The 27,229-nt window shown below is 34.3% G+C and overlaps 1 protein-coding gene across 4 annotated transcripts in view; it reads left to right on the top strand.

The window, feature by feature from the left end:
- Window positions 1–27,229, top strand: part of zmynd11 (zinc finger, MYND-type containing 11) — a 141,021-nt gene that overhangs the window by 90,677 nt on the left and 23,115 nt on the right. For all 4 annotated transcript variants that reach the window (XM_028804132.2, XM_028804131.2, XM_028804134.2 and 1 more), the window contains 6 exons: window positions 10,869–10,946; window positions 11,614–11,706; window positions 11,942–12,029; window positions 18,408–18,463; window positions 20,107–20,184; window positions 21,385–21,503. In XM_028804132.2, the coding sequence (XP_028659965.1) occupies window positions 10,869–10,946; window positions 11,614–11,706; window positions 11,942–12,029; window positions 18,408–18,463; window positions 20,107–20,184; window positions 21,385–21,503 (512 nt within the window). The remainder of the gene's footprint in view (window positions 1–10,868; window positions 10,947–11,613; window positions 11,707–11,941; window positions 12,030–18,407; window positions 18,464–20,106; window positions 20,185–21,384; window positions 21,504–27,229) is intronic.

Below are 27,229 nucleotides of genomic sequence, written 5' to 3'. Positions count from 1 at the left end.
ACTTATAGAGATATATACATTGGCTTCTTGGCGCACATGCTCAATTTGGTATTGCAGGCTGCTATGAAAATTCCAACAGTTGCTTGCTTGCTCGGTCAAGTGAGGCACATTGTAAACTTTTTCCACCTTAGCAATACAGATAGCCACGTGCTTAAAGAGAAGCAACGTTTATTGAATTTGCAAACACTCAAACATATGATTGATTCTGTCATGCAATGCTATAGTGCATTGGAAGTGCTAGAAACATTTTTGGAACAACAGCTAGCCATCTCAGCAGCTCTACTTATAAGCAGCGGTTGCTCCCATTGTGACGGGCTTACAGCGTGCTTGTCTGCAACACATCTTCCACAGGTGCGGAGTCATTTTTAATGTAGTGACATGTGATTGTCAAAGTATGAATCTGCTACCCTAGACATTCAGCTGTTGCAAGTCAGGGCTACTTTCTCTGCTAACCTGAGAGCCGTGACATGTTTTTGCTGAAGATCCTCATAAAGCCTGGGTACTATAACTTCACTCATTTGCTTTCTATTTGGCATAGCATACTGCAGTTCCAAAACCTATATCATTTGTTGAAAGCCCTTGTTTCATAAGGGTCTCTCATATCTTTACAGATAAAAACTGGTATAGATTGTTATTTCTTGGGCACAAGGCAAATTAAATGGAAGCTTGGAACTGTCCATTGTAACCAGTGTAGATTGTTTAGGTTCTACTTGTTTGGATGTCGACTGAGATTACGTTTATGGGTGATGTTGGTATAAATGATTTTTCAAATTTGTTGTGTCACAACTATAATTAACTTCTGAGTTGCACAGCTTAAATATGGCTTTGCTTTTATCCAGTTGTTCTTTACCAATGCACCATCCACACATTTGATTTAAGTGTCTGTCACTACTCAATGTTGAGGAGGACGCACCATTTTATGCAGTCCAACCTGCAGCCAGGTCCATCTCATTCTAAATGAGGTATATAAGCGCTTTTTCAATGGGAAGCTTTAACAGACACATTAGTGACATCTGCTGGATCAGACACCAAAAATGAAGATAAGCAAAAATCTACACGTAGTAACTGAGCAGGATAGAGATTCACAAGATCGATCTTGAGACTTTAAGATTCAATATCAAATCATTTAAATTAAAAATAATGATTAATCGGAAAAATAAATGTTTTTACCTAGGCCTATTAAGTAATGTAACATACATATTACCACGAAATAATAATGCTAATCAACAATCATGGTGATATGAGCCTTGCTGAGAAGTAGTGAATATAAAACTTGAGAGCTTTTACATTTTGTCATATGTGTCAGTTTACCATCATATTAAATACTGAAATCTGGCTGACTCGCTTCTTTTTTGATGACACATTTTAATCTTTTGCATGGAGAGGTAGTTCAATAAATTCCAGAAAATGTGGCTTATTTGCTGAAAAAATATTTTCTCAAGTTGATATTTTAGAGTAATAGTTTACATTATCACAGAGAAAGGTAAGATTTTTAGGCTTTATTGTATACAAATAAGTTGCATAGTACTTCTTGTAGGGACCTTGACAGGGTTTGGTAATTAATTATTTCAGCAATGCTGCAGTTTGAAAAATATTGGTACATTGTTGTTTATTAACCACCTTATTGGCACGTTTGTAATTTTTGAGAAGCGATCGCAGTTTAACTAGGCTTCATGATGTTCAATGAAATCAGCTTACATTCCGCTATAAACAGGGCAGTATTTTCTATGTAGTGATGTAATATAATTTTATTTAACAATGTGCTCATCATGAATAATGTAATACCATTAGTGTTTGCCCCTAACAGTATTGTATATTTAACTGTAAATCTGACCTGACATTTTCTTAGGTTGTAGAAATGTATTAAGCAGTGCCTGAAAAAGGCTTATTTAGTTTAGCAATATTTAAAATAAATCTTTAAAATTTGTGCATATTCTAGAGGGGCATCATATTGTAATTAAAGAAATTCCTAACAACCTATTTACTTGAGTTGTTTATCATTCTGAAATAGGTTACAAACTAAAGCCTTAAGAATGCATCAAACCACAGTAAGAGAGTATATTGTTAAGTTGTATCAGTTTGGCAGACTTTCCTGCCTGAATCATCCTATAAGCAAGTGGTTCATTATCCCATTAGATCTTAAAGATACCTAGAAAAAGCATGAAAAGATCAATAGGTCTGTTTTACCTCGCTAAGGTTTAATGACCTCATCTTAAAAACACTGGAGGAGAAAATGTGATCGACGTTACAGGAAATAATCTCTGCCCACCCCATAAACAAGGTCGTGAATGCTATCCTCATATTTGCTGTAATGCACCTGCATGTTCTCTGTACAGATCATGAAATAGTGTTGTATCTTTTCGATTAAGGGGTGCTTTGTTTTATCTGGAGAAAAGCAATTACTGCATTTCAGAACAAGAATATGATATTTAAGGTATGGTAGTTATTATTTTATGGTTTGAAGATGCTTTAGCACAGCAGTATAGTAAAAGGTTTCTTGATGTATTTCATCCATTTGTGAACTGAAACTGAAAGATAGCTAGATCATAACAACGATCTAAAAAACTCTGAAGTTACTTTGCAGAAGAATTGTTGAAGGAAAAGAATTCAATTTATGAAATGTGTAGTCAAAATCAAGACTTTAAACCAAAGCGAGACGTTACAGCTAGACTTGAAATATGAGCACTTAATGCTTGCAAAACCACAAATGTCCCAGAGTTCAAGCGTTTTTGCAGGGTGGGCCTGTGACAGATTTTCAACTATGTATCGGGAATGTCTAGCTGCAATTGCTGTTGCTAAACATTACATATGTTGTTTAGCCCAATGGGTAATTTTATTTTTGCATATTGCACTGGTTATTGCACACCAATACATAATAAGTTAAACAACTGTGAACATTTTGTTTTAGGTATTCATTCAGGATACATTTTAATATTAGATTTTAATTGAAGATCTTATTGCGTAAAGAAATAGTAAATTAAAAGCAGATGCTTTATTACTTACCATTTTCATTTCAGCCATTTTGAAACACTTGCAAGACTTTAATATATAAAACCTTTTTAACTTAACAGTGCCCACACATAGTACATTACATCCCATGCAGGAAGTTTCTAGCATCCATCTCTATGTCTGGTCATTTCACAATTGTACTAGATTTTCTTTACAATAAACTAGTTAAACTTTCAAGCTTTTAAAGATGACACAGAATTTTTTTTAAAATGAAAAGGTAGCAGAAATATTATGAGGCTTAATTAAACTTTGCCTAACTAAAATTAGTTTTTAATGAGCGCTTAATATTATATACTAGCCAATGCCCGCCGTAACATATGGCGGTGTAAGAATAGGAACGGAAAACGGTGAGAAAGGAATTCAGAAATCAAGAAGAAATAAATACCTCTTGAAAGACGCAATGTGCATGTAGAATTTCTGGCCAAGCAGGATTACATGTGAAAGTGATAAATAAATCAGGCTTTCCGAATTTATGTACTACGGCCATGGCATCCTGATAGTTTTGTTGCATGTATCTTGGACTTCCTGGAAACGTGGATGGTAATATGATCATTTTGCCTACACGTACGTTGTTATTTTCAGTGTTTGCTTACAGTGCGTCTAATAGTTCCACGCGCCGATCTTGTTGATGTAATCTGAGATAGTTGAGACGCGCGCCCTCTGTTTTAACATACTGTACGCATCTACAACGTACTGTTGGAATAGTTTGCCACTGGAGTGCAAAATACTAAATGTATTCCTCATTGCTAATCTGTACGCGTAAAATTGGCATTGAATAAGCCTTATTTGCTTGGCGGTTCTTTTATCGGGAACATGTTGTAAATCTTTGTGCCAGCCAATGTCTCCATAAGGGAATAAAAGTGGGTAAACCATAGGATTGCAATTCATATTGAGCATGGAAATCTGTTTACAGGAGTTGCGTATGGGATAGATGCAAATGTCACTTTTGGCAGGCATTTCGCCATCTTCTCCGACGAAAATTGTGTTTGTATGATTTAGCGAAGGGGTTGATGGTTCTGAGCATGGAATCTAGCTTGAGAAGTACATTTTCGCTGCATGCAGAGTTTGCTTTATTTTGTAAGCGTACTGCAGTAGCTTCCGCTGTGTCAAAAACATACAACTGTCCATATCCAGGAGAGGTAGAAGTGTTAGCGTATAGTGGAGAGATTTGGTGATAAATTTGCCTGTGTATTTTAAAACAGTATGGTCCATGGCCAGGAGGTTGAGTTATCTGTGCACCCATGGAAGCAAACGCTAGAGAAGAGTTGTATTCTCAAATGTGTTCACGATAATGTTTAGCTTCTGATGTTTGCTGTGTAAGAAGCTGTTGTAAAGACACAGGTGGCTCTCGCAAAGGTGGTAAAGCTACTTTACCATTGTGGCAGCTCCTCGAGTACTTGTTGGATGTATTACGCTCAGCAGGCCAGTATAGTGCATGACATGGAAGTCGATGAATAGGAATCGAGCAATGCCGTGTCAGCTGCGTGTGGGCGGGACCGGTTTTGAAGTGGAAGCAGGACGAACCAGAAGAGAAATATATATAAGAGATAACATCTGGCCCTGCATATTTTCCATACTTTTGGTAACATTTAGACAGCTTATCACAATTCATGTATTCATCAACGTTAGTAGTCCCTGACAAGAAAGAATAGGATAAATGCCTTCTTTTAGCAGATTTTTTTTAAATTGTAGCAGTTAACATAGTTCATTAGTACAAGTATTGCTCATTGCAGTTGCTCTACAATTTATCTAGGCATGCCTACTTTTTTTCTGCAAATTCAGGATCATTTAGCAGACATTCATTATTGCTAGAATGGGCAAGCTTAGTCCATCAGGGCTGTTGTGGCTTGAAGGCTTTATTATTGCCAATCTGACAATAAGCAGCTGCTTTAAACCTGTGGCCATACTTCTTCCTTAACCATAATTGTTCTATTTACCTATTCCCACATTTTGAAATAACCTTGTTTGGTGATGTTTGGTTTTTTCCAAATGTAAGCATGGACCTATATTGCTTTTGAATTTGATTGTATTTACTTGTGTAGTTTCAACCAGATTGATGATTTACAAAAAACTGAATCACTTCTGATGAATTGGGATAAGTGTAATGATAGGCACAACTTAATACTTTATTATTAATTTCGATGGCTAATTGTAATAAATACACTACTTCCTCACCTGTTAGGGGTCAACCTTGCATTTGTTGATCTTTCTGCTTCTTGGGCAGCTTGCGGAAAACATAAAACACAAGCACATAGCCATACAATTTTACAAGTAATACAGTCATGCTTCCTCTTAACATGGTATAACCCTATAATTTAATTATCAAATTACATATTGAGACATAACTAAGGTGACAAACAACATAGAGCATATTTTACTTTATCACTATTTTTTCAACTCAGAATTATCTAACATTCAGAATCCATGTATACAGCTCCTACTGCTTCTGTATTAATTAAGATAATTTGTTATGTTCTGGTAATAATGTGCACTTCATTAGTTACTACCATTAGTTACAGAACATTGACAAATTTATCTAAACCTTTCAAGACTCTGCCACCACTGTGCCAAGGACAACAGACGTTTACAGTTATCTCTCTGAGAAGGAACTATTTCTGCTGAGCAGCATGGACCGAGTTATAAGACCATTTCCAAACATTATGAATTTTATCATCCTACATAAAATACTTTAGGCCTTTGTGTTAAAGTTTAGTGCTTTTCAAGTAGAAGTTATTTTTTCATAGGTGTACATTATTTTGATGGTGCACAGTACATTTATTTTCTACGGAAAATTGTGTTCTAAAGTGATACTTTTTTTTGTATAAATTAAAAAAAATGTAATGGATGTATTCCCATTTTAAAATGGGGATCAAAGTCCATACATCCAAATATAAAAAAGCCTTAATACTTAATGAATACATTCTTTTTTCAAGCAAGAGTATTCTCAATCATTGATGTGCATCTTGATTGTGCAAAGATGCTGTCAAGCGGGAAATAATTCAGGAAATAAATTAAATATTTTTATTTTGTCATTTTATAAGGAGTCTAATAGTACTGTTCACATAATTTCCCATCTTTCTCCGCAGCAACCTTCGATCGGCTTATGAATAGTGCAGTTGTTATTTTTAGCGTTTCCAGTGGTTAGGGCTAGATTTTTTTTGAGTTCGTGTTTATTATGATGAGTACATAGTACAATAAATTTGATTCTCACAGGTCTCCACAGAGATCATCAAAATATTGGCGATAATGCAATACCAGCTAAAGACGCACTCAAAAAACAGCATTCATAGAATGCAACATATATACAGTATGGTATGCAATATGCACATGCTGCATTTTTATATAACTTGTTCTTTAGTAACCTTATAATCTAGAATCAAGAACTATCTCTGAAATTAATAGTGTAAATTTGAATGGATCTTTTCTGATCTTCACTCCAGGATCTTTGTCGGAATGGAATTGTGAGAAAGGTGACTATGTAGAATGGTTTGTCTTTTATTAAACCTTTATGTGTGTTATAGATGTGCTGAACAGAGGTTTGAGATCCCTTCTTGACTAATTTAGCATCTTTAGTAGCTATATTAAATGTTTATGCACCTGTCAATATATTACATTGTCATGATGTCATATCATTATGGAACCAGCAGTTGTAAATGCATATGAGAGTCTATTGGGCTAGCAACGTAGCAAACCTGGTAGTCCAGGTACACTTTCTGGAAGCCCAGCTTTATTTAAGGGGTGGAGAGGTTAGACGGTTGTTTCTCAATTCTGGGAGTGAGTGTCTCAATTCTCGGAGTGATAGATGATAGACCGACTCTGATATAATTTTCCACATGCAAACATGCCCCATACTTTGTGTTGATACCAATCAGTGCTGAGAATGAGGACTTAACACACTATATAATTGTCATCGTATTTTCCTTTTTTAGATGAAGGTACGTTGTTTTCACTTGACCCAATAATCTGTCCATTATTTGAAAGTAATTTTTTCCTTTTTCCAAACAAGCCATCTAGCTTCAATGCTACTGAACAAAGCAGAGTAATTGGTGATTGTTGCTCTTGTGTTTGACAGCAGTATACAGAAAATGACTGATTTGAAGCTTCCCTGTGATTTTTATTGACTCAGAACATTATGGGAGTGACTGGCACAAATGTAAGCTGGAGTGCTTATACTTGGTGAAGTGGATCTTAGCATGTGTTAAAAACCTCAGTCTTCAAGATTACTATATTCTCCTTTAAAAACTGATGTTCAGGGTAGAGCAATGCAATGTGACAGCTGTTAGCTTTGACTTGCTTATATTAGTAAATGATGTATGTGGAATATGTCAATGTTGTCTGGAAAGTATGTTTGTTATTTAATGCTTCTTTAGTTTGTTTAATAAAGGACATTATTTTGTACATTTGATGAAGTGACTCAGCACTGCACTAGCATTTGTTAGGTATTGCTGACTGACAGTTAAGGAAAATCAAATCTAAATAATGTAAGGACTTCAATTGGTAGGTAAGAATTCTATCTGGTATTTCAACTTTTTCGCTTGTCCTTGACCCAGTCTCATTTTTTTTCCTGTACATTTTGGCACCTCCCTTAGTGCTCGAAGAAGAGAAAATGCGTTTCTGTTAAGCCTTTTGTGTTAAGGTGTTTAAATGCTCCATTCACTACGACTTTGGTACTTGTTTCTTTATAGTTTGGTACTTGTTTCTTTATATGTCTTTATATAAACCACATGCATGGTTTCATACTATTTTACTTGTTTAAATTAAAACTCCTATCACAACAGACACTTTTAAATAGACAAGCAAGCAGAATGTATACTTAGCTCAGAAAAAATAGTGCCAAAAATCGGTGATACAATACAGTAATCCCTCGCTATATCGCACTTCGACTTTCGCGGCTTCACTCTATCACGGATTTTATATGTAAGCATATCTAAATATATATCATGTTTTTTTTTCGCGGGTTTCTGCGGACAATGGGTTTTTTAATTTCTGGTACATGCTTCCCCAGTTGGTTTGCCTAGTTGATTTAATACAAGGGACGATATTGCCGGATGGCTGAGAAGCTACCCAATCAGGGCACGTATTAGGTATTAAATAAAACTTCTCAAATGTATTGTGAGCAGGGGGGCTGTTTGTATTCCTAGAGGATACAGACGCTCCTCTAAGAATAAGCTGAAAGACTACCTTCACATTGCTCCCTTTTGATTTTTGATTGTTTGCTTTTCCCTCTCTCTCTCTCTCTCTCTCTCTGACATTCATACTTAAAAGCCTGAATAGCACCTATTGATTTTTGACTGTTTGCTTTTCTCTCTCTCTCTGACGTTCTCTGTTCCTGACATACACTCCTTTGAAGAGGAAGATATGTTTGCATTCTCTTAATTGTGAGACGGAACTGTCATCTCTGTCTTGTCATGGAGCAAGTTTAAACTTTTGAAAAAGAGACAAATGTTTGTTTGCAGTGTTTGAATAAAGTTCCTGTCTGTACAACCTCCTGTGTTTCTGTGCAAATCTGTGACCCAAGCTTGACAATATAAAAATAACCATATAAACATATGGTTTTACTTTGCAGATTTTCACCTTTCGCGGGGGGTTCTGGAACGCAACCCCCGTGATCAAGGAGGGATCACTGTATATTATTTCTAATATATTTTCGTTGTCATAAAAATACATCGGAAATGTGTATGGTACGCTTTTTCCACCTCAAAGTGCACATATTCTGTAAGTTTTAAGGCTTTTGCTTTACATTTGGATTCGTGCCCAAGGAATCCCATTTTAAACTAAAACACAGGCATGTTAATTTTCTATGACAAATTAATGTACACTGTGATTTTGAAAAAAAATAACTTGGAATTGCTTAAAATTCTGAACTTTTTTCTTAAAATGCTGTTGATTTTATGAAAACTTGCTGAAGATCTACAACAGTGTCCCAGAACCATGTACTACTCTAAAGTAATAGCTCTTTCATTTTTGCACATATAGTTTGCACAATTCTTTAAAGGGAAGAGTTCATGAAAAACTTACAAAGAATTTGTAATTAAAATTCTAATAGAATTTTGATTTTACAGACAGAGACATACACATTTTTCTCTCTACCTGTGCTTTTTTCAGCCACAGAAAGAAGGAAAAATTGCTCAGTGTAAGACAAGCAATAGTATACTTGGTTGTCAGTTTCAGATAGTTGTGCAGTAAACTGCCTCTGTCTGTCTCTGTAGTGTTACTCCAAATTGATCCCTAACTGCATTAAATAACCTATGAAGGTTTGACTTCAAGTGCATTGTCCTACTGATCATGCACTTGAAGGCTAATTTATGCTTTGTGCAGAAGTGAATTTCAAAGTCTCAAAATACAGTACAGTTGCTGACATTATCATAGAGTAAGTAGAGAAATGCTTTCCACTGGTCGAATAATACTACAGGAATTGATCATCTTCTTTTGGCTGGTCCCATTAGGGTTTGCGTCAGCAGATCATCTTTTTCCATATCTTCTTACTACAGGAATTGATCCTTGGCAAAATCTTGCTTGATTAGTCAAACATGTTACATACAGTTAGTACTCCCTTGATACTACCAAATACTGAAACAGTGCCCAGTATCAAAGCCAATTAAACCAATTCAGGGTTACCATTCTTCTAGTGTTTTCCGAGTTGCAGGAAATGGTTTTCTTTGGTATAAACTGGCACCTGCTAGTCTTGAAATGTTTGCAAATTAAACATTTGATTGTGCAATTGTAATGATCACTGATTTTTTTTTTTGGCAAACAGATTTATCCAAATAGAATTACAGAAATATAAATGTACATAAAATCCTGTACATTTGATTGATTAGAAGAGTATAAAGTAAATGAATGAAGAAAAACAATTTTTTAAAGTGCATCACTAAAAGCTTAGTAATATGTATTACTCCCAATAATAGATGAGACCTAGCAGTAAAAAAAAAAAAAAAAAAAAAAAAAACAGGATAGAGCATAGAACAGTATGACTGTTTTTCCCATTCACCTGCTGTGTTTTCGCTTATATTTCAAACAAGAGTGTGCACATTTTAAATGTTCACTAGTCTACTGGCACTATTCTCATCACTGTGGGAAGTGTAAAAAACATTCTAAGTATGTAGAAGGCTTTATGTGTAAATAGAAAAGGCAGAACTTTTAAAGTCCTTATAAATGAACTGTGAATAATTAATGTGGAAATGTTATTGGTATTAAGTGGTATTGGTATTTTTTCACGAATTCTGTTTGTCTGTTTCCATTTTTGAGTCACATTTCCAGGGGAACATTATAAACATTATAGCAGAAAGTTAGACAGTTTATGGACGAAGCTAGTCTAAGTCAGTAGAGAAAAATATATGGTATGCATTTCTTTGACACATCTGGTGCTGCCTGTCTGAGGACCAGAAAATGCAATTGGGATGAGGTTTACCCAAGAAAGAGGATACATTTTTAAAGAAAAGCAGTCCTTTTATAGGAGCCTTTTAAAAGTAGCAGTCTGACTCAAATTGAAGAAAGTGAAAACACATATTGTGATCTCAAAAACAGCAAATATTTCAACCACTGCTTATTAATTGATCAAAACATTAATCTCACTAAACAAGAAGTGAGTGAAAATAAAGAAAGAGTGTAATTACAGCAGTAACATCAAATAGCTCTTGACCATCATACTGGATGGAAAATTTCCACGTTCTGTTCACATATTGGACATTTTGTTACTTTCCGCTATACCGTATCTTAGTAGTTTTACGTGTAACAAGCAAGTGTATATTAAGTCTGTTTTAAATATTGTAGTTAACTCATTTTTCAATGTTCTTCATGCTGTTTTTGTTTTTAATAAGTTACTTTTATTAACAAAATTCTTCTCACTTTGTCAACAGAGTGCTAAGAAGAAGAGTCTTAATAAGCAAGAAATGACCAAGTATCTTCGGTTTATAGTGCAACGCATGAGGGAAAGGGTAGGTAATACACCATTAACTATAAAAATGTTTTACATAGTATATTTTATGTATCATGTTTTTTCACTGCTTCTTATAGTTTAAATATTATAATAAAATATTATTTGTCCACTTTTTAATTTCCTGTTTTACAATTAAGATTATTTCAAAAATAAAAGTTCATAATTTCTATAATTGCATCTTAGATATTTAATGGGAAATTGAGTGCTAAATTTGTCAGACTTGCAAGTAAGTAATAAATCTGAACTTAGACATTGAAAAATGAAACCTCAAAGAATAATTGCATCAGTTTGAATAAAATTAGTAAGCATTATATTGGAATACTAACTGCATGTGTTTTGTTATAGATTAAACGATTTATGTGAGTATAGACGCACTGATTCTTCAAAGGAGTCATTTAAAGCTGAATCTGTAGAAATCAGTTTTGTTCTTTTAAGTCAAAAACACATACGAATACCAAGAAACAGTGATAAAACTGGAATGATTAGGTTGCATCCTTTGAGTCCTCACAGTAATTTGAGACTTAATACAACAAGTTTTAAATACTGCTGAAAAGTTGTTGTGCAGATGTAGTGATTGTCCTGCTGTTGAATTTTATGAATATTTTTATTTTCTGTATTGGGGAAAATTAATGCACCTGTATTTTTATGTTATATAAACCATGCAGGCAGTAGACCTGAATAAAAAAGGAAAAGATAACAAGCATCCAATGTACAGAAGACTAATCTACACACCACTGGAGGTTTCAAATATACAGGAGGTAGGAAAATACCTTTTTGTGTTTAGTTTCCTGTTATATTAATGGCTATAAAAATGCTTCATTTTTACTTTATGCCACCCTTTCGGTATATTTTAATATAAATATACTGTATGTTAATAGAAGTTACAATACTTTAATAATTTGTGGTCAAATCGAATACAAAGTTTAAAAAGACAGTTATGCAGTCCAAGTTAGAAAAAGTACATTTTTTTGCACTCTTTTCTTTTGTATTTAGAATGTCAATGAAGGCAAGTACAAAAGTTTTGAAGAGTTCAAAGCAGATGCCCAGTTGATTGTACACAATACAGCAATTTTATATGGAGGTGAGAGAAACATTTGAATTTATATTATTAATTATGTGAGCATTCAGCAAAACTAATCATGTTTCTCTGGGTAAATATTATGTATGTTGTTACTCTTAAGAGAATTTTCTACCCAAACTCACACAATGGAACAAACATCATTAGTTTGATGAGTATATCTGAGTGTATCTGTATATGAGTTAAATAAAGAGAATATTATGTTTTATAATAATGTCTTCTGTTGATGTGAAACATGGTAATATAGTTTTTAGCATTACCTCTTCCACGTCCTGTCCTGGGCTCAAAACCAATCTCTCTATTGTCTGTGTGGATTTTGCATGTAGATGGTGTAGTTTAAAGAGAAAACTGTACTGACTCTGGTAAAGAGCCCTATAGGATCCCATATTTATACAGTATTCATAAAAGAATTTCCAAGTACTGTCTGTCATCAGATACTGGTACATATTGAAGGCAATTCATTGAGTATTATCTAAACTATCTCTATACAGTCACATACTGTAATTCCTTGACAGAATGCTGTATGTAACAAATGTATAATTTTAAATGCATTATGAGCATAACATTTATTGCACTTAAGAATTTTAGAAATGTTTGTGACAACTTCATTAATGTCTTGTGTTGAGGAGATGTAAAGACTGAAACATTTCAAATATTAGTAGTAATGTTTAAGGTAAGACTGAAGTAGCGATGTTACTATTTTTCTGGGGCTCTAGAAAGGACAAGTAGGTTAGAAATTGTTCTGTAATTATTAAGGGCATTTTGATCAGCAAAGGTTTGACAAGGCCACATTATAGTTACCAGGACCTGAGCTCATCAGTATCAATGTATTAATTACTACTATTAATTAACTACTTTTGAGAAGAATTCTACATGTCGGTCTTTATTTGATATTTCTCAAATTAGCCACTTTTTTAAAATAATGCTTAACTTTGAGCTTTCTTGCACATTTTAATGTTCTTACTCCATACTATTTGGCAAGGATAAAAAATAACTATTCTCCGGTTATGCTATGAGTTTTGACATTCTCTTATAACAACGTGTGTGCAATATTAAACCCAAATAAATTAATTTTTGATACAAATTTATTTTAATTTTGCTATAGTAGTCACCCTTTGGAAATGATGTAAAAGCATGCATAGAAAGATATCTTTTTATCTTTTTTTTTTTTTTCATTTTATGTGATTTTAACATACATCTAATAATAATGACCCTGTAAACCTTTTAATTAGAAATCCAAAATTAAAATTTCTGAAATCAAAAGTCCTCAATCCTAAAGTTAAAAAAGTTAAATATTATTATATAGGGCCACTTTATTTAAATGGTTATTTTCAAAATAAAGTGCAATTTTGTTTAGAAATTGTTTAGAACCTATTTCTTTTGCAGAGCTAATATAGAAAAGTTCACACCACTGAGTGGATATTTTTTTTCTTTTCACATTTTGTTCTTCTGTAACTTAAAATACATTTCAATGTTGTCTCTTAATGTATCCCTCTCTGCTCTGCTTTCACTAATTGTGTAGGAAACATTGCTTCAAGTAAAAAAAAAACAAAACATAAAGGAATAATATTTACACTTTTCAAGTCAGCCTAATGTACAACTAGTGCCTTCAGAATTGCCACAGTAGTTTGGATGACTGCCACATATTTTTCCCCAAACTTTGTATTTTGCCAGTAGATAGGAATATATTTTATCAAAGAAATACTTAACCATTTTCAGACACAATTTACACTGTCTGTTTTTGTTAGCAGAGACAGCTTTGTGCAACTACTGTTTATTATTAATCTGTTACAGAACCAGAAAACCTATACTGCTGACCAGTCCATATTAAAAAACAAAATAGAATTGACTCATTACTTACAAGGAGACATTGTAGCTCATTTTTAGATATGGTAATGTGACAAGCTGGACCTCTTTCCCGTTGTATGTCAAGTCGAAAATACATATCTGTTTGTGCAGCAGGTGCTGCTTTATGAATACTACTGAGAGTATAACCGGCAGACATGCTCAGTATGTTGTTATTCCTTTCCAATGTTTTATGAGTAAAGAGATAAATATATTAGCTGATGATAGGTCATGTCTTGACAATCACAGACTTTATTTTGAAGTTATTTGTGTTGATGTTATATGTTCTTACCATCTTAGTTTGTTAATTATACCTTAGCTATGGCAGTTGTAAGGAAAAAAAATATTTCTTCTCAGACCTGCTTAATCAAAATAAAGGTTCACTAATAGCTGAAGCCTGATAGCATCAAGTATATGACAGGACTTACTCTGAATGTGGTGCAAGTCTACTACAAAACATTTGCACTTGCACAAGGCCAATTTAAAGTTGGATTTAAAGAAGGAATAGCCCAGAAGAGAAAAATAATGCCAGCAAAGAAAACATATGTAAACTCCACAGAGACCATTATAGAATCCAAGCACAATATTTTGAAATTGTGACAAGAATAGTCATAAAAAGTCACACACTCTTAATATTTAATTGGACCACCTTTATCTTTGGTTATGGTACACATTCACAGTGGTATTGTTTTGTTAAGCTTGTGCAATGTCACAACGTTTATTTCTGTCCAGAGTTGCATTCATTTTTTGCCAAGTTCTTGTATTGATGGGAGAGTTATACTGCTGTGTAAAGTCTTATCCAACACATCCCAACGTTTCTCACTGGAGTTAAGGTCTGGACTCTGTGGTGGTCAATCCATGTGTGAAAATGATGTCTCATGTACCCTGTCTTACACTTTCAGAATTTGAGCCCGATTAATCCTGGCATTGTCATCTTGGAATATGTCTGTGCCATTAGGAAAGACAAAATCCATTGACATAAAAACCTGTTAAGCATATTCAGGTTGTCAGTTGACCTAATTTTTTGGGCACATAACATTGCAGACCAATTGAAGCAACCCCAGATCATAACACTGTCCCCACAGGCTTGTATGGTAGGCACTAGGCATGATGGGTGCATCACTTCATCTGCTTCTCTTCTTACCTTTATGTGCCCATCACTCTGGAACAAGGTAAATCTGGACTCATCAGACCACATGACCTTTTTTTCCAGAGTCCTATCTTAATGCTCCCTAGCAAATTGAAGCCATTTTTTTCAGATTAACCTTACTAATAAGTGGTTTTCTTAAGGCTGCACAGCTGTTTAATCTCAATACCTTCAGTTCTCTTTGCATTTTGCATCTGGAAGTGCTCTTACTTTCACTATTAAAATATACAACAACAATATTTATTTATGTAGCACATTTTTATACAAATAATGTAGCTCAAAGTGCTTTACATGATGAAGAAAGAGAAAAAAGACAAAATACATAAGAATTAAAATTAGGGAACACTAATTAACATAGAATAAAAATAAGGTCCAATGGCCAGGGAGGACAGAAAAAAAAAATCCAGACAGCTGGAGAAAAAAAATAAAATCTACAAGGGTTCCAGGCCACGAGACCGCCCAGCCCCCTCTAGGCATTATACCTAACATAAATGACCTCAATCAGTCCTCATTGCATTCAGGGTTCTCATGGAAGAATTTGATGATGACAGTGAGTTCTACTGTTGAGGTATCACAATTTGATTTCACCAACATTCAAGTGATCTCTGATCATGATCATTCAAGATTTTTTTTTTCCCCAACCACATTTCTTCTTCGAAGATTATGGTTCACTACATAATCATCTCAGGTTTTAATACTGCATTGGACAGTTCTTAACCAGTTTTAGTAGTTTCATCAATCTCCTTAGTTGTTTTCCTTGCTTAATGCAGGCCATTAATTTGACCCTTCTGAAACAGCATAACATCTTTTCCACGACCACAGGATGTGTTGTCCAACATGGTTGTTTAAGAAATGAGAAGCTACTCACTGCATCACGTGCTGCCAGCTGAAACATATTAATCACTGCAGTACTTACCCAATGGACAGTGGCGTAGCTGCTTAAAGGGGAAAGGGGGACATCTGTCCCCGAGTGTAGCATCCAGGGGGGCACCAAATTTCACTTCCCCATTGCATTTTGGCAAACAGGAGGGGGCGCGAAATCTTCAGTTGTCCCTGGGTGCTGAAAACCCTAGCTACACCTCTGCCTATGGAAGGCTCTAACTTATTTGTTTAGTTAAATCCAGGTGGTGACTTTGTTTGCCCAGGCAGTGTATTATTGTGATTTTTTTAATTATTATTTTATGTTACAATTAATAATTAAAAAAATGAAGGAACTCATTAAGGAACTCCCAGAACTACTTGGGGGTAGTGGAATAGCTTGTTTTCACTTCACTAAAGATTCTGCCTATAGTTGCTTTACTGTTTGCATTTTTCATCAAACAACTGCTTCATTTTTGTGTATATTTCAGATCATGCAGACTAAATATAGACATTTTGATTAGCTTTGTAATTCAATAGTATATATTCAATAGAATATTTAGGGATTACTTACATTCTTGGGTAAAAAAAATGATTGTGATTTTAGATTACTTAATAGATAATGTCAATCAGCAATTCTGTAAAAGCTGTCCCTTTCATAAACGAACCAAGGCGATTACAGTGATCCCTCGCTATATCGCGCTTCGCCTTTTGCGGCTTCACTCTATCGCGGATTTTATATGTAAGCATATTTAAATATATATCATGGGTTTTTTGCTGGTTCGCGGATTTCTGAGGACAATGGGTGTTTTAATTTCTGGTACATGCTTCCTCATTTGGTTTGCCCAGTTGATTTCATACAAGGGACGCTATTGGCAGATGGCTGAGAAGCTACCCAACTTACTTTTCTCTCTCTCTCTCTTGCGCTGAATTTCTCTGATCCTGACGTAGGGGGTGTGAGCAGGGGGGCTGTTCGCACACCTAGACGATATGGACGCTCGTCTAAAAATGCTGAAAGATTATCTTCACGTTGCTATCTTCTGTGCAGCTGCTTCCTGAAGCGACATGCTGCACGGTGCTTCGCATACTTAAAAGCTCGAAGGGCACGTATTGATTTTTGACTGTTTGTTTTTCTCTGTCTCTCTACAACCTCCTGTGTTTCTGCTCAAATCTGTGACCCAAGCATGACAATATAAAAATAACCATATAAACATATGGTTTCTACTTCGCGGATTTTCTTATTTCGCGGGTGGCTCTGGAACGCAACCCCCGCGATGGAGGAGGGATTACTGTAGTTTTGAACTTTTGCGTTAGGCTTATGATAGAGACACGCTTCTTCTTGAAGTTTTTGGTGCAAAACAGAAAGTAGTAGTGACATTTATGGACTGTACTTACAGTATACTGTATATGTTTTAAATTTTAGTTTCTTCCCTGGGAAGTCAAGGTTAGGTTTTTTTGCAGGTTCACTTTTTTCACTTGCAAAAAAGCATTTCACCCATTCAGATACCCTTTTTTAAAACATACAAGTTTCAATGTAGGTCTTTGCTTATTTCATTACTTGTGGTATAAGTATATAAAATTAAAATGTTCATAAACATGCATGCATAGGGAGAGGGAACAAGTCCAGAGAGCTGGCAACCTTTAGAAAATGTATTCTAGAGTGTCATACCCCTGTGACACAAATAGTTTTACCTGTGATGTATGTGTATTTTTTTTTTTTTATTATTTAACCATGCTACTAATGAAAAATGTTCTGTTTTATGAAGGATGAGATATGCATAGTTTTTGCCTCAAAAAGTTCATTTTAACAAGACACAAACTATTAAAGACAGACATGATGATAAACATTAGTACATATTTAAACACAGTTCTTTTCACAGGATAGATGATTATTTGTTTAATTTACCTGTGTGCATCAGTCTCTCTAAATGTCACACACTATGCTACAAATCAGTTTTTTTTTAAAAAATGTAGGTATATTAGGGGTGTAAATAATTTGCTTCTTATTGAATTTCCAGATTTCATGAAGAGCATATGCATATTTTTAGAAATGTCAGTTTTTAAAAATATTTTTTTCACATATCTGAGTGTAAGTATGGTTGTGTATGAGTGGGCTTTGTGATTAACAGTGCTGCCAAGTATAGACTCCTGTCCATCAGTGCCCTGAAACCTAAGACTATGAAGTTAATAAAAAATATTTCGCAATGAATTGACCATGAAATGAGTTCAAGCATGTTCAAGTTGTTTTTGATCATGATGAAAGCACTTGGAAGTACATTATAACAGTGAAAAAGGGTTTTGTCTTGCGTTTGAAACAGTTTATTCAGCTCCATAACAGTGTAGATAATTCTGTTAAATGGACGTATCTACTCAACCCAATAAGTGCAATAGAAATACAATGAAATTGTGTAAATTCAATTTTAGTTCAGTATATGAATAACCGTTTTTTTGAAGGCTTATGAATTCTTATGAAATGTGAGCTTAGATGTAACATTGTTCAAACAGGTAACATAAAGCTTGTTTTATTGCAGTTAATAGTGACGAAGCCGAAGTAGCTAAACTACTTTACAGTGACACATGTCATGAGGTAAGTAATAAAAATTGTAAGTAATCACAAAAGTTTCTTTTGTTGTATTAAGTCGTGTATGAGTGCATCTTTTAGATAAGAAATGATCAAGCCTAGAGAAGATTACCTTCTAAGACTAATCATTCGGTGCTACCTGTGCTGACTTTGGGTAATACAAAAGAGGATTGTCAGTGGAAGTTCAGCTTAATCTTTGGCTATTCAAACAGTGGCCTGTGGGCCACATGCGGCCTAGAAGCAAATTCCAAGTGGCTCAGCTCTTCATATGATCGGTTGAACTTTCACTTGATCCTGCAGATTCATGGATGTTATAAGGCAGTCAAAGCAAAAAACGAATTAGAAAGGCTATATTTGATGAAGACATGGAAAAAGTTTGAAATTTTCTTTAAAACTCAATTAAATTAAGTATCGTTTGCTTTGCAGGACCACATAACTTTGTTTAGAATGTAGAGGTTGTTATTAACTTGTTGTTAATATTCTTCGATTTTGGAAATTCTGTGCTTGATATTTTAAACTATCAAGCACAATATTATACAGTACAGTACCCTACGGAGGTGGTATAATAGTAGCGCTGCTGCCGTGCATCAAGGAGATCATGGGTTTGTGTCCCCAGCCCTCCCTGCTAGAGTTTGAAAAGCACTTCGAATAGTGAGTAAAATGCTATATAAATTTAAAGAATTATTATTATTATTATTATTATACTCAATTTCAAATTTTAAACGTTATTTTTCACCAAATAAACAAACTTGTAGCGCTAGGACTCTCAGCCTCTGTATACCTTCATAGTACTTCAAACCTGATCCAAGTGCAACATATGCATACCACCACCTATTTGTTTTAAAAAAGGCACTGCTAGTCACTTGTAGTGATTTAAAAAAAAAAAAAAAAAAAAAACTATCTTCCCTCAGTATGCAGTATACGTTGTATTCATGTGTTTTAGTTATGGTTATCACTTGTTTTAAGTTGGTGCACTGATAGCTTTGATAGTATTGATAGTTCTTTTTTATTCTGTTGAATGTAATGTGATATGCCTGGGTCATATATGACCAAAATATTTATTTTATTTCAAAATGTAAACAAGTGTTATTGCTAATTCTGTGCACTTTTTTTAGTTTTATGCACTTTGAGATGTGTCTGGGTCAGATGTGAGCAAATGTTTGTTTTTATTTCAAAAGTGGAAAAACCCAGTTAAATGTCTTGGTTTGAAAAACTGGCCCAACTGAATTTGTAATTGAATTGCCCCGTTACTAAACTATCTTTGTTATGCTAAGGAGACCAATAAATTATCCCTGAGAATTTCATAGAACCCTGAGAATGTGGTTAGCAGGATAACTGTTTGACAGTTAGGATTAGAAGAGAAAACCTTTTAAAGACTAGAAACAGAAAAAGGAGGGGGGATAATTTATTAGGAAGAAAGCAATATTGGGAACTAGATTTGATGTGATGACTATGAAAATGTTTTTTTTTTTTTTGTAAATTTTATAAATGACTTTTTATATGGCATTAATTCAGAAATAATATCCTGCCACTGCTTTGTATTTCAAGGAACCTAGTTTGTTTCAGTATATTTAAGTATATTTAAATGGCATCATTTTAATTTAACAAGTAATATAACTTTATAATATAGCGTTTTTCCTCCTTTCTAGCTTAATGAGCTGCAGCTTTGCAAAAACTGTTTTTATCTTTCAAATGCACGGCCTGATAGCTGGTTTTGCTACCCTTGTGTAAGTATTTTTTATGTTTTATTATCTATTTAATTTTATGTGCAGTTTTGGAATACTCAGCAGTACTAATTCTTTATTTGTTCAGTTTCAGTGGAACATCTTTTTTTCAAATAACTTGAGTTTATATGTATTTTTAAAAAGAAAAAAAATAAATTAAAACACCCTATTTTACACCAAGACTATAGCCTGAGTTTCTACCACTGACTAAGGCTCCTGACTGCTTGCACTAAAGCTGTAAAAAGTATATGTAATCTCACTGTACTTTTCTGCTTGTGATGTACATTGAGATAGTGTTACTTGTACTAAGGCACTGTATCAAGTACTAGTTGTTTTTCCCAGTATATATATTTTTAAAAACATTTCTTAATGTGAATCACAATTTTATAACTTATTCTTGGCAGCATTTAAAAAACAAAATTGAAAAAAATCTCTGCCTTTTGTTAAATGCCAGGGAGCTTTGATTGATCCATTGTTTTCCATCAATCAGTTAGAAAATCTGCATAATCCTGCTAGGCTGGAGCCTGGATAGAGCATAATTATTAATGAGAAATATTAACAAATAAAAAGTGTGCTTCAACTAATTTCCTTTTCATACAACATCACCAAATTTCAATCAAATCATTTAAGGCATTGTTGAGATTTTGGGGTATTTAGTCTTTCTTTTTTTAGGGGGATTTGCCCATAAATATTGAGATGTCAAAATGACCTTTCATACATTTAGGCCAGTAGGTATACACTTATCATCCTTACAAATTTCAAGTTTGTAGCTAAACGTAAAATAGTGTTTTTTTGATGAGTGAGTCAGTCATTCAGCTTTGCCTCTTATATTATCTGCCTGTCTGTACACGTAGGATAGATTTATGATGAAGACCCAAAAACATTTCAGTGTCAAAAATTTGTAATAGAGGAAATCAGAATTGAGGCAAATACTTTTTCACAGCATTAGTGCTTTTTTTTTTCTTGATATACCAATGGGTTTTTTTTTTTAATTAATTGTTATACGACAAGTAAAAAACAAATTGAAAACAAAAGTAATAATTTTTATTTTTATTATGCAAACATCTTTTATCTATTAACCTGATCAGCTCTTTGCTCCTGCTCTATATTTTATCCATATATTATTTTATTTATTTATTTTTTGGAATCTAATGTTTTAAATAGGTTAATTCAGATAATTTTACCATGCATTTTATTTTTTAGATGCCAAATCATGAATTGGTATGGGCAAAGATGAAAGGATTTGGTTACTGGCCTGCGAAAGTCCTACAAAGAGAAGACAATCAAGTAGATGTCAGGTTCTTTGGTCACCAGCACCAGAGGTTAGGAAATACTACTATTCACATTATTGTAATGCTTTCATTGTATTATAGATCACAACATGTAAGCAGCAACTACTTCCTTGTACATTTGTTCTTGATTCTGACTATTTTAAACATCATTGTAATAAGGGAGAAAACTGTTTTGATGGCAGGTTTCCTAGACAGTGATTTTGGTAAATATTAATTTAGTTTTGTATATGCCTATCACTTAAACATAACTGTGCACTTCATTCTATACAATGTACTATCAAAATGAATGTTTTCAATGAATATCTTGTTATAACAAACTTAAAGGACTGGAAAATGATTTCATAAATCAATTGAATGTTGAAATCTAAGTGCGCCAATGTACAATTTTTCCTGAGTTTCCATTATGTATATACAGAATTTAGTTTAGCATCTTCACCTGTATATACATTACAGTTAACCATGCCATAATGATTGGAGTTGTTAACTCTGGAAACTTTTTCACACTCTTGATTAGAACCATGAGTTCTTAGACATGCCGATAGCTTTTTGTTTTCTTTTCAGCTACTGTAGTTTTCCTATTTCAATGCCAAATTGAATGTTAGATTCATCTGTGTAATTAGTTACAGGACCTTTTGCAAGTAGGGATATTCACTAAATGTTGTAGGATTCACTTACATTAAAAGTTTCAATAAATAATAATCTTACTATAAAGTTAAATGTTTACATGGGTACTAAATTGCCTTGCTGCATTGTCAACACCTGATATAGACTTACTTTCAGACTATTGTTCATTTACGTAGGCACTTTAGAACTGTATTTGAGCTACCATCTAGAGGCAGAGCCGTCAGCAGACATGACACACACTAAGAATAGCTTGATTTGGGAGCATTTAAAGATAAAGGGTAACAATGATTTCTACAAATTTTATAATGCTTTGCTGGAATACTAGAGTAAAGTAATCATAGTACAATGAATCACCAATTCAAAACAATTATGCAGCTTGTGAGGTTACACAACAGTGACCTAAAATTGTTGTAATTGCCTGCAAGATTAAATTTTACAGAGCACGAGCAAAATGATAAAGCAAGATACATTACCAATAAGTGTTTGTTGGTGGCAAAGATTTTCAGTAGCTATTCAGCAATATTTAGTTAGATTGGCAAATTCTGTCATGAGACACTGTATAGAAAAATATTTTACAGAGAAGACACAAGCTGAAACTAGTTTGTGTGTAGTACAACCTCTGTATTCCAGTCTTCTTCTGTGTAATGGCACATTATCATGATGTAACTCTTAGTTCTTAGCACAGCCTGAAAGCTGGCAATTGTAGACTTAAAGGCTGTGCTAAGAACCAAGAGGTACATAATTAAAATGTCATTACATAGTTGAAGACTGAAGGAATAAAGGGACAGTGCTACACACACATAAATTTCTAGCCAAACATATAGCTAATATTAAAACATGTAGTATTAGATAAGACATGAAATTTTATTCCACAGCCACCCTAAATCTGAAATTTTTTGGATCATATGTTAGAAATGTCATTAGGTGACGGTTGGTTAAGACAGATTTGATTGTTGTCCGAATTAATTCCAGACATGCAATATTTTTTATCTTTTTCTTCAATGGCCATGCTTGAGGTATTTTTTTAATCACTTGTTATGTATGTACACTCCTGATCAAATTAAATGATCGAAAGTAAAATTTAAAAAATAGTACAAGATTTTGCCAAATTAAAATCCCGAAACAGGAATATATATTGTTTTTATTATTTTTTTCTATAGTGAAATTCACTTTTAGTATACAGTATAGTTTCTTATGGATCAATTTTCTTTTTTGTATCACAAATTACATAATTATAACGATACTTCTTTGTAAAGTTACAGCGTTGCCAGTGCTACTGCAGTATTATGTATTTTTAATCAGTGTCACTTCCTTTTAAAGTTTACAAAACATTTGATAACAGTGGTTCCCATAATGTACACATACTGGTACTACATACTAAAGGTGGGTTTCCTATAATTTCAACATGTGATGAAAATCATTTTTTTCTGATTATTACTATCAGTATTTGCAATATATAGTTTTACATTAAATGTTAAAAAGCATTGTAATACTCATATATTTATAAAAATTGCGTGGGCCATTTCATAAATGATGCACACATTGGTAGCAATGCAGTGTGTAAGGCAATTCTAGTGCAAATTACATCACTTGTAGTTAAAGACTTCAGAAATCAAATTGTGTGTTACTTACATTATATAGCATTTTTTTTCCTGTTTGAATAACACAGTACAAAAAGTGTGATGTGTATGTATGCAAATTGATGTACCTAAGCACCATTAAAAACTTTCACATGGGTCCCATTTTGTCTAGTAAGCCCCTGCTGCCATACTTGTAACAACTGATGCCCTACACAAAAGTGATCAAAGTGTTTGATGCATAGAGCGGTCAGTTTGCTATGCAGTCATCTGGTTTGAGTACATATCCACCATCAAACTTTTATGATTAGGGAAATCGAAAAAATGTGACAGCATGTATTGTACATAATTAAATCAAATTTTTAGGGCTGGGTAAGTTAATGTGTTACCAAGTTAACACAATAATTAACGCCGACAATTATTTTATCGCGTGTTAACACAGTTTTTGTTAATATTATTATTATTATTTTGAAAGCCTCAGTCTCGATAGCGATCAATACAGATCAGTAATCTTTTTGTTACAGTGCTTTTGTATACGCTTTTGCTAGAAGGAAAGTTAGCTTTGTTGATTTCACCTCGATTCCATGTGCATGCATGAGTAGCGGAGAGCAAACAGCTTCTCAAATGACATGTGGAGAGATACCAAAGTGAATGCTCAAAGCAAAATAATCCATGGATGACTTTTTTCGTATTATCGCTGAATCAGACTCTGATTTGTTGGTCTCCGATTTTGATGCAGGTGACCTGGAGATGTAGATTGAAAAACTAAAGTGAGGTACCAGCATCAGCTGATCGGTCCCCAGCTGAATGTGGTGCTAAACACGTTTGTGTAGCTGATGCACCTATGGTAACATTTGCCTGGGAGGTCAGGCACGATGACAGGAGGTACAAACCGTATTGCGTCTCACTGCAACTGCCACCCCCACGCACCTGTCTCACAAAGACACTGTACATTCCTGCTGGCCATTAAGCCGCCCCTCACACAGCTGCTGCTGCCGCAAACTGCAAACAGGCACCGACAGCAGGCACAAGAGGCAGCAACAGACGTTTAATGTTGATTCATGTGTGAAGAGTTTGTACTGAACATAGACTGTTTATGCTGCTCCCTGATAAAAGAAAATGTTTCTGCTGGTATCTGTTCGGATAAAAAAGAAAACAGATTTAGAAATGTTAACTTGTTAACTGTTGCTCGGAAGGTGCTTGTTATAATGTGGCTGTGGACTCTGAGGGTAACTTATTTTTCTATAACAAACTAGATAAAACATTAATGCACTGACAGTGGCAAATAGCTTTGGTTTTATGTTTGATTTGACTACATTAATGTTTAAGTTGAGATTTACAAGAAATATTTTAACTGCTACTATGTAAAGGGAATGCTGCTGTTAAAAAGCACCTTATTTGTTTAAAGTGTTTGCAGACCAAATACACGCAATACACTACTTTTGAGTTCATTATTGAATTTTGCACGTGATTAAAAATTTGAATCGCTGCCCAGCGCTATGAATTTTTTAATGTAGACTACAATCCTTTTTTTTTTTTTTTTTTAAATATATATATGCAATACTGGTGTACATGGTCAATCACAATGAGACACAGTGGTTTGATGTCAGCTGTGCACACAAATCATGTGATACTTTTTTTCCCCAAAATGGCATCTTGTATATAGTCAAGCTCAATGTTCCTTTCAGCTACAGCCACAGTGGAATTTTGTATACATATCAGAATCAAGCAGAAAAAAAAAAATTCTCTTCACAAGAATAGTATGGTAATACTCGCTCCATACACGAGGGGGTCATAATATACCTATAAATCAAAGATGACACTAAACAATACTCTAGTTCCTTCCTAAGTAGCTGTGTTTAAAAAAATATGAATTAATCTTTCAGGGTTAATTGATGATATTTGATAGGTTTTATACCTACAGAGCAGAAGCTCCCAAGTTGTTCAACAGTGCTATTCGTGTTTTCATCTCCATGTTTTCATTTTTATTATACCTACAATTCTATTACTATTTATTGTTTTTAGTTTGACTTTCATGAGTTCCAATCTCAGATTTGGTGTTGTCTGTTCTGAGTTTAAATGTTCTCCTTATGTTAACTTTAGGTTCTTCACTATTTATCCCAAAACCATTTGCTGTGGGTTTGCGGGAAATTGCATCAAACAAACCAGAACCTTTTTGTAGTAAAATAATTTTATAATAAATCTTAGAAGCACTTTGCAATTTTAATATGCTTGTTTGAATTTTGAACATTTTAACTAATCATAAAGAGCTGACACTTAAACATGGCATTTATATTTTATGTAACTGTAGCAACTGTTACTGTTCTTTGATTTTTCGTTGTTTTTTCCATCTTGTGATTTTCAAAAGGATTTCTACTGACTGTTACCAGCATGTCAGTTTATCTATGTATGTGCACACTTTACCAACAGAACTGACACTAGATCTCTGTGACCCTGTAATGTTAAAAAAAAAAAACCAACAAAAAATAGGTCTATAAATCACGTAGACCTTTGAAGTTTGAGCAGTATTTTTTAACTCTTCTCTTTTCACAATTATATGCTGTATATTGAAAAATACAATAATTATCACCCTTCTCCTGCTGCTACGCTCTGCATACTTGTGTGCCTTTGTTAGGCCATTGAGTATGAAAGAGGTAAAGTATTGCATATTGTACAAAGAAGTTTATATATAATCTTCATTTGGATCTTGATCTTTGTTTGTCTGCGAATTCACTGCTTTGTGTGGTGTTCCTGCTGTGTTCAGTAGAGGGCAGTAGTGATGGAGGAGGAGAGGAAGTGAGGGGGAGGATCGTTGGATGAGGTTGGAGTGTGGTGATTAAAGAGGATTGAACTAAAGGAGACTACGAGCTGTTTGTACTGGCTGAATACACAACACCTTGGTTGTTACATTTGTTTACAAACACTGTCGATACCACTCTTTGTGTTTAGATCTGGCGTCGACACCACTCTTTGTGTTTAGATCTGGTGTCGACACCATGCTTTGTGTTTAGATCTGGCGTCGAGACTGTGGTTTTTTTTGTGTTTCTATCGACCATCGTTGGCAGCACTTTGTCCAAATCGAATGTTCACCCACTTCTTGGAGGCGGCAGTCAGAGTATAGAAGTCGGACACACTTCTGTGATTTTCCATCAGTCGGCGTTTGGAGTTCAAGAAAGAAGCATTGGTTCTTCCTTACTCTTTGGATTGCTACAAAGCAACCTGCGAGATTGGAGAAAGGTTGAGAAGAGGTCGTGAGAGGAAACGACAGCGTCATGAAAACGAGACGGACTGTGAACGGAGAGAAGCAGAAATGCTCCTCCACCACCACATAATTACTATTCGGACAGTGATTCCGAGTAGGCCGTTCCTATCGAATCAATGTCCAAGGGTTTTGTTTTGTAATTTTGTTTCCCTTATAAAAAATCATAATGCTGTGCGACGAAGGGCCCAGTTCACGACTGGCAGCCACGTTTAAACAGGGATCCCTTCACAGACAACTTTAACACGCGCAACGTAGTTGGGCGCACATGGCTAGTCTATATATATAATTCACTA

The sequence above is a fragment of the Erpetoichthys calabaricus genome, chromosome 6 (genome assembly GCF_900747795.2).
Source record: "Erpetoichthys calabaricus chromosome 6, fErpCal1.3, whole genome shotgun sequence".
Taxonomy (NCBI): Eukaryota; Metazoa; Chordata; class Cladistia; order Polypteriformes; family Polypteridae; genus Erpetoichthys; species Erpetoichthys calabaricus.
This window is presented reverse-complemented; position numbering and strand designations above follow the sequence as displayed.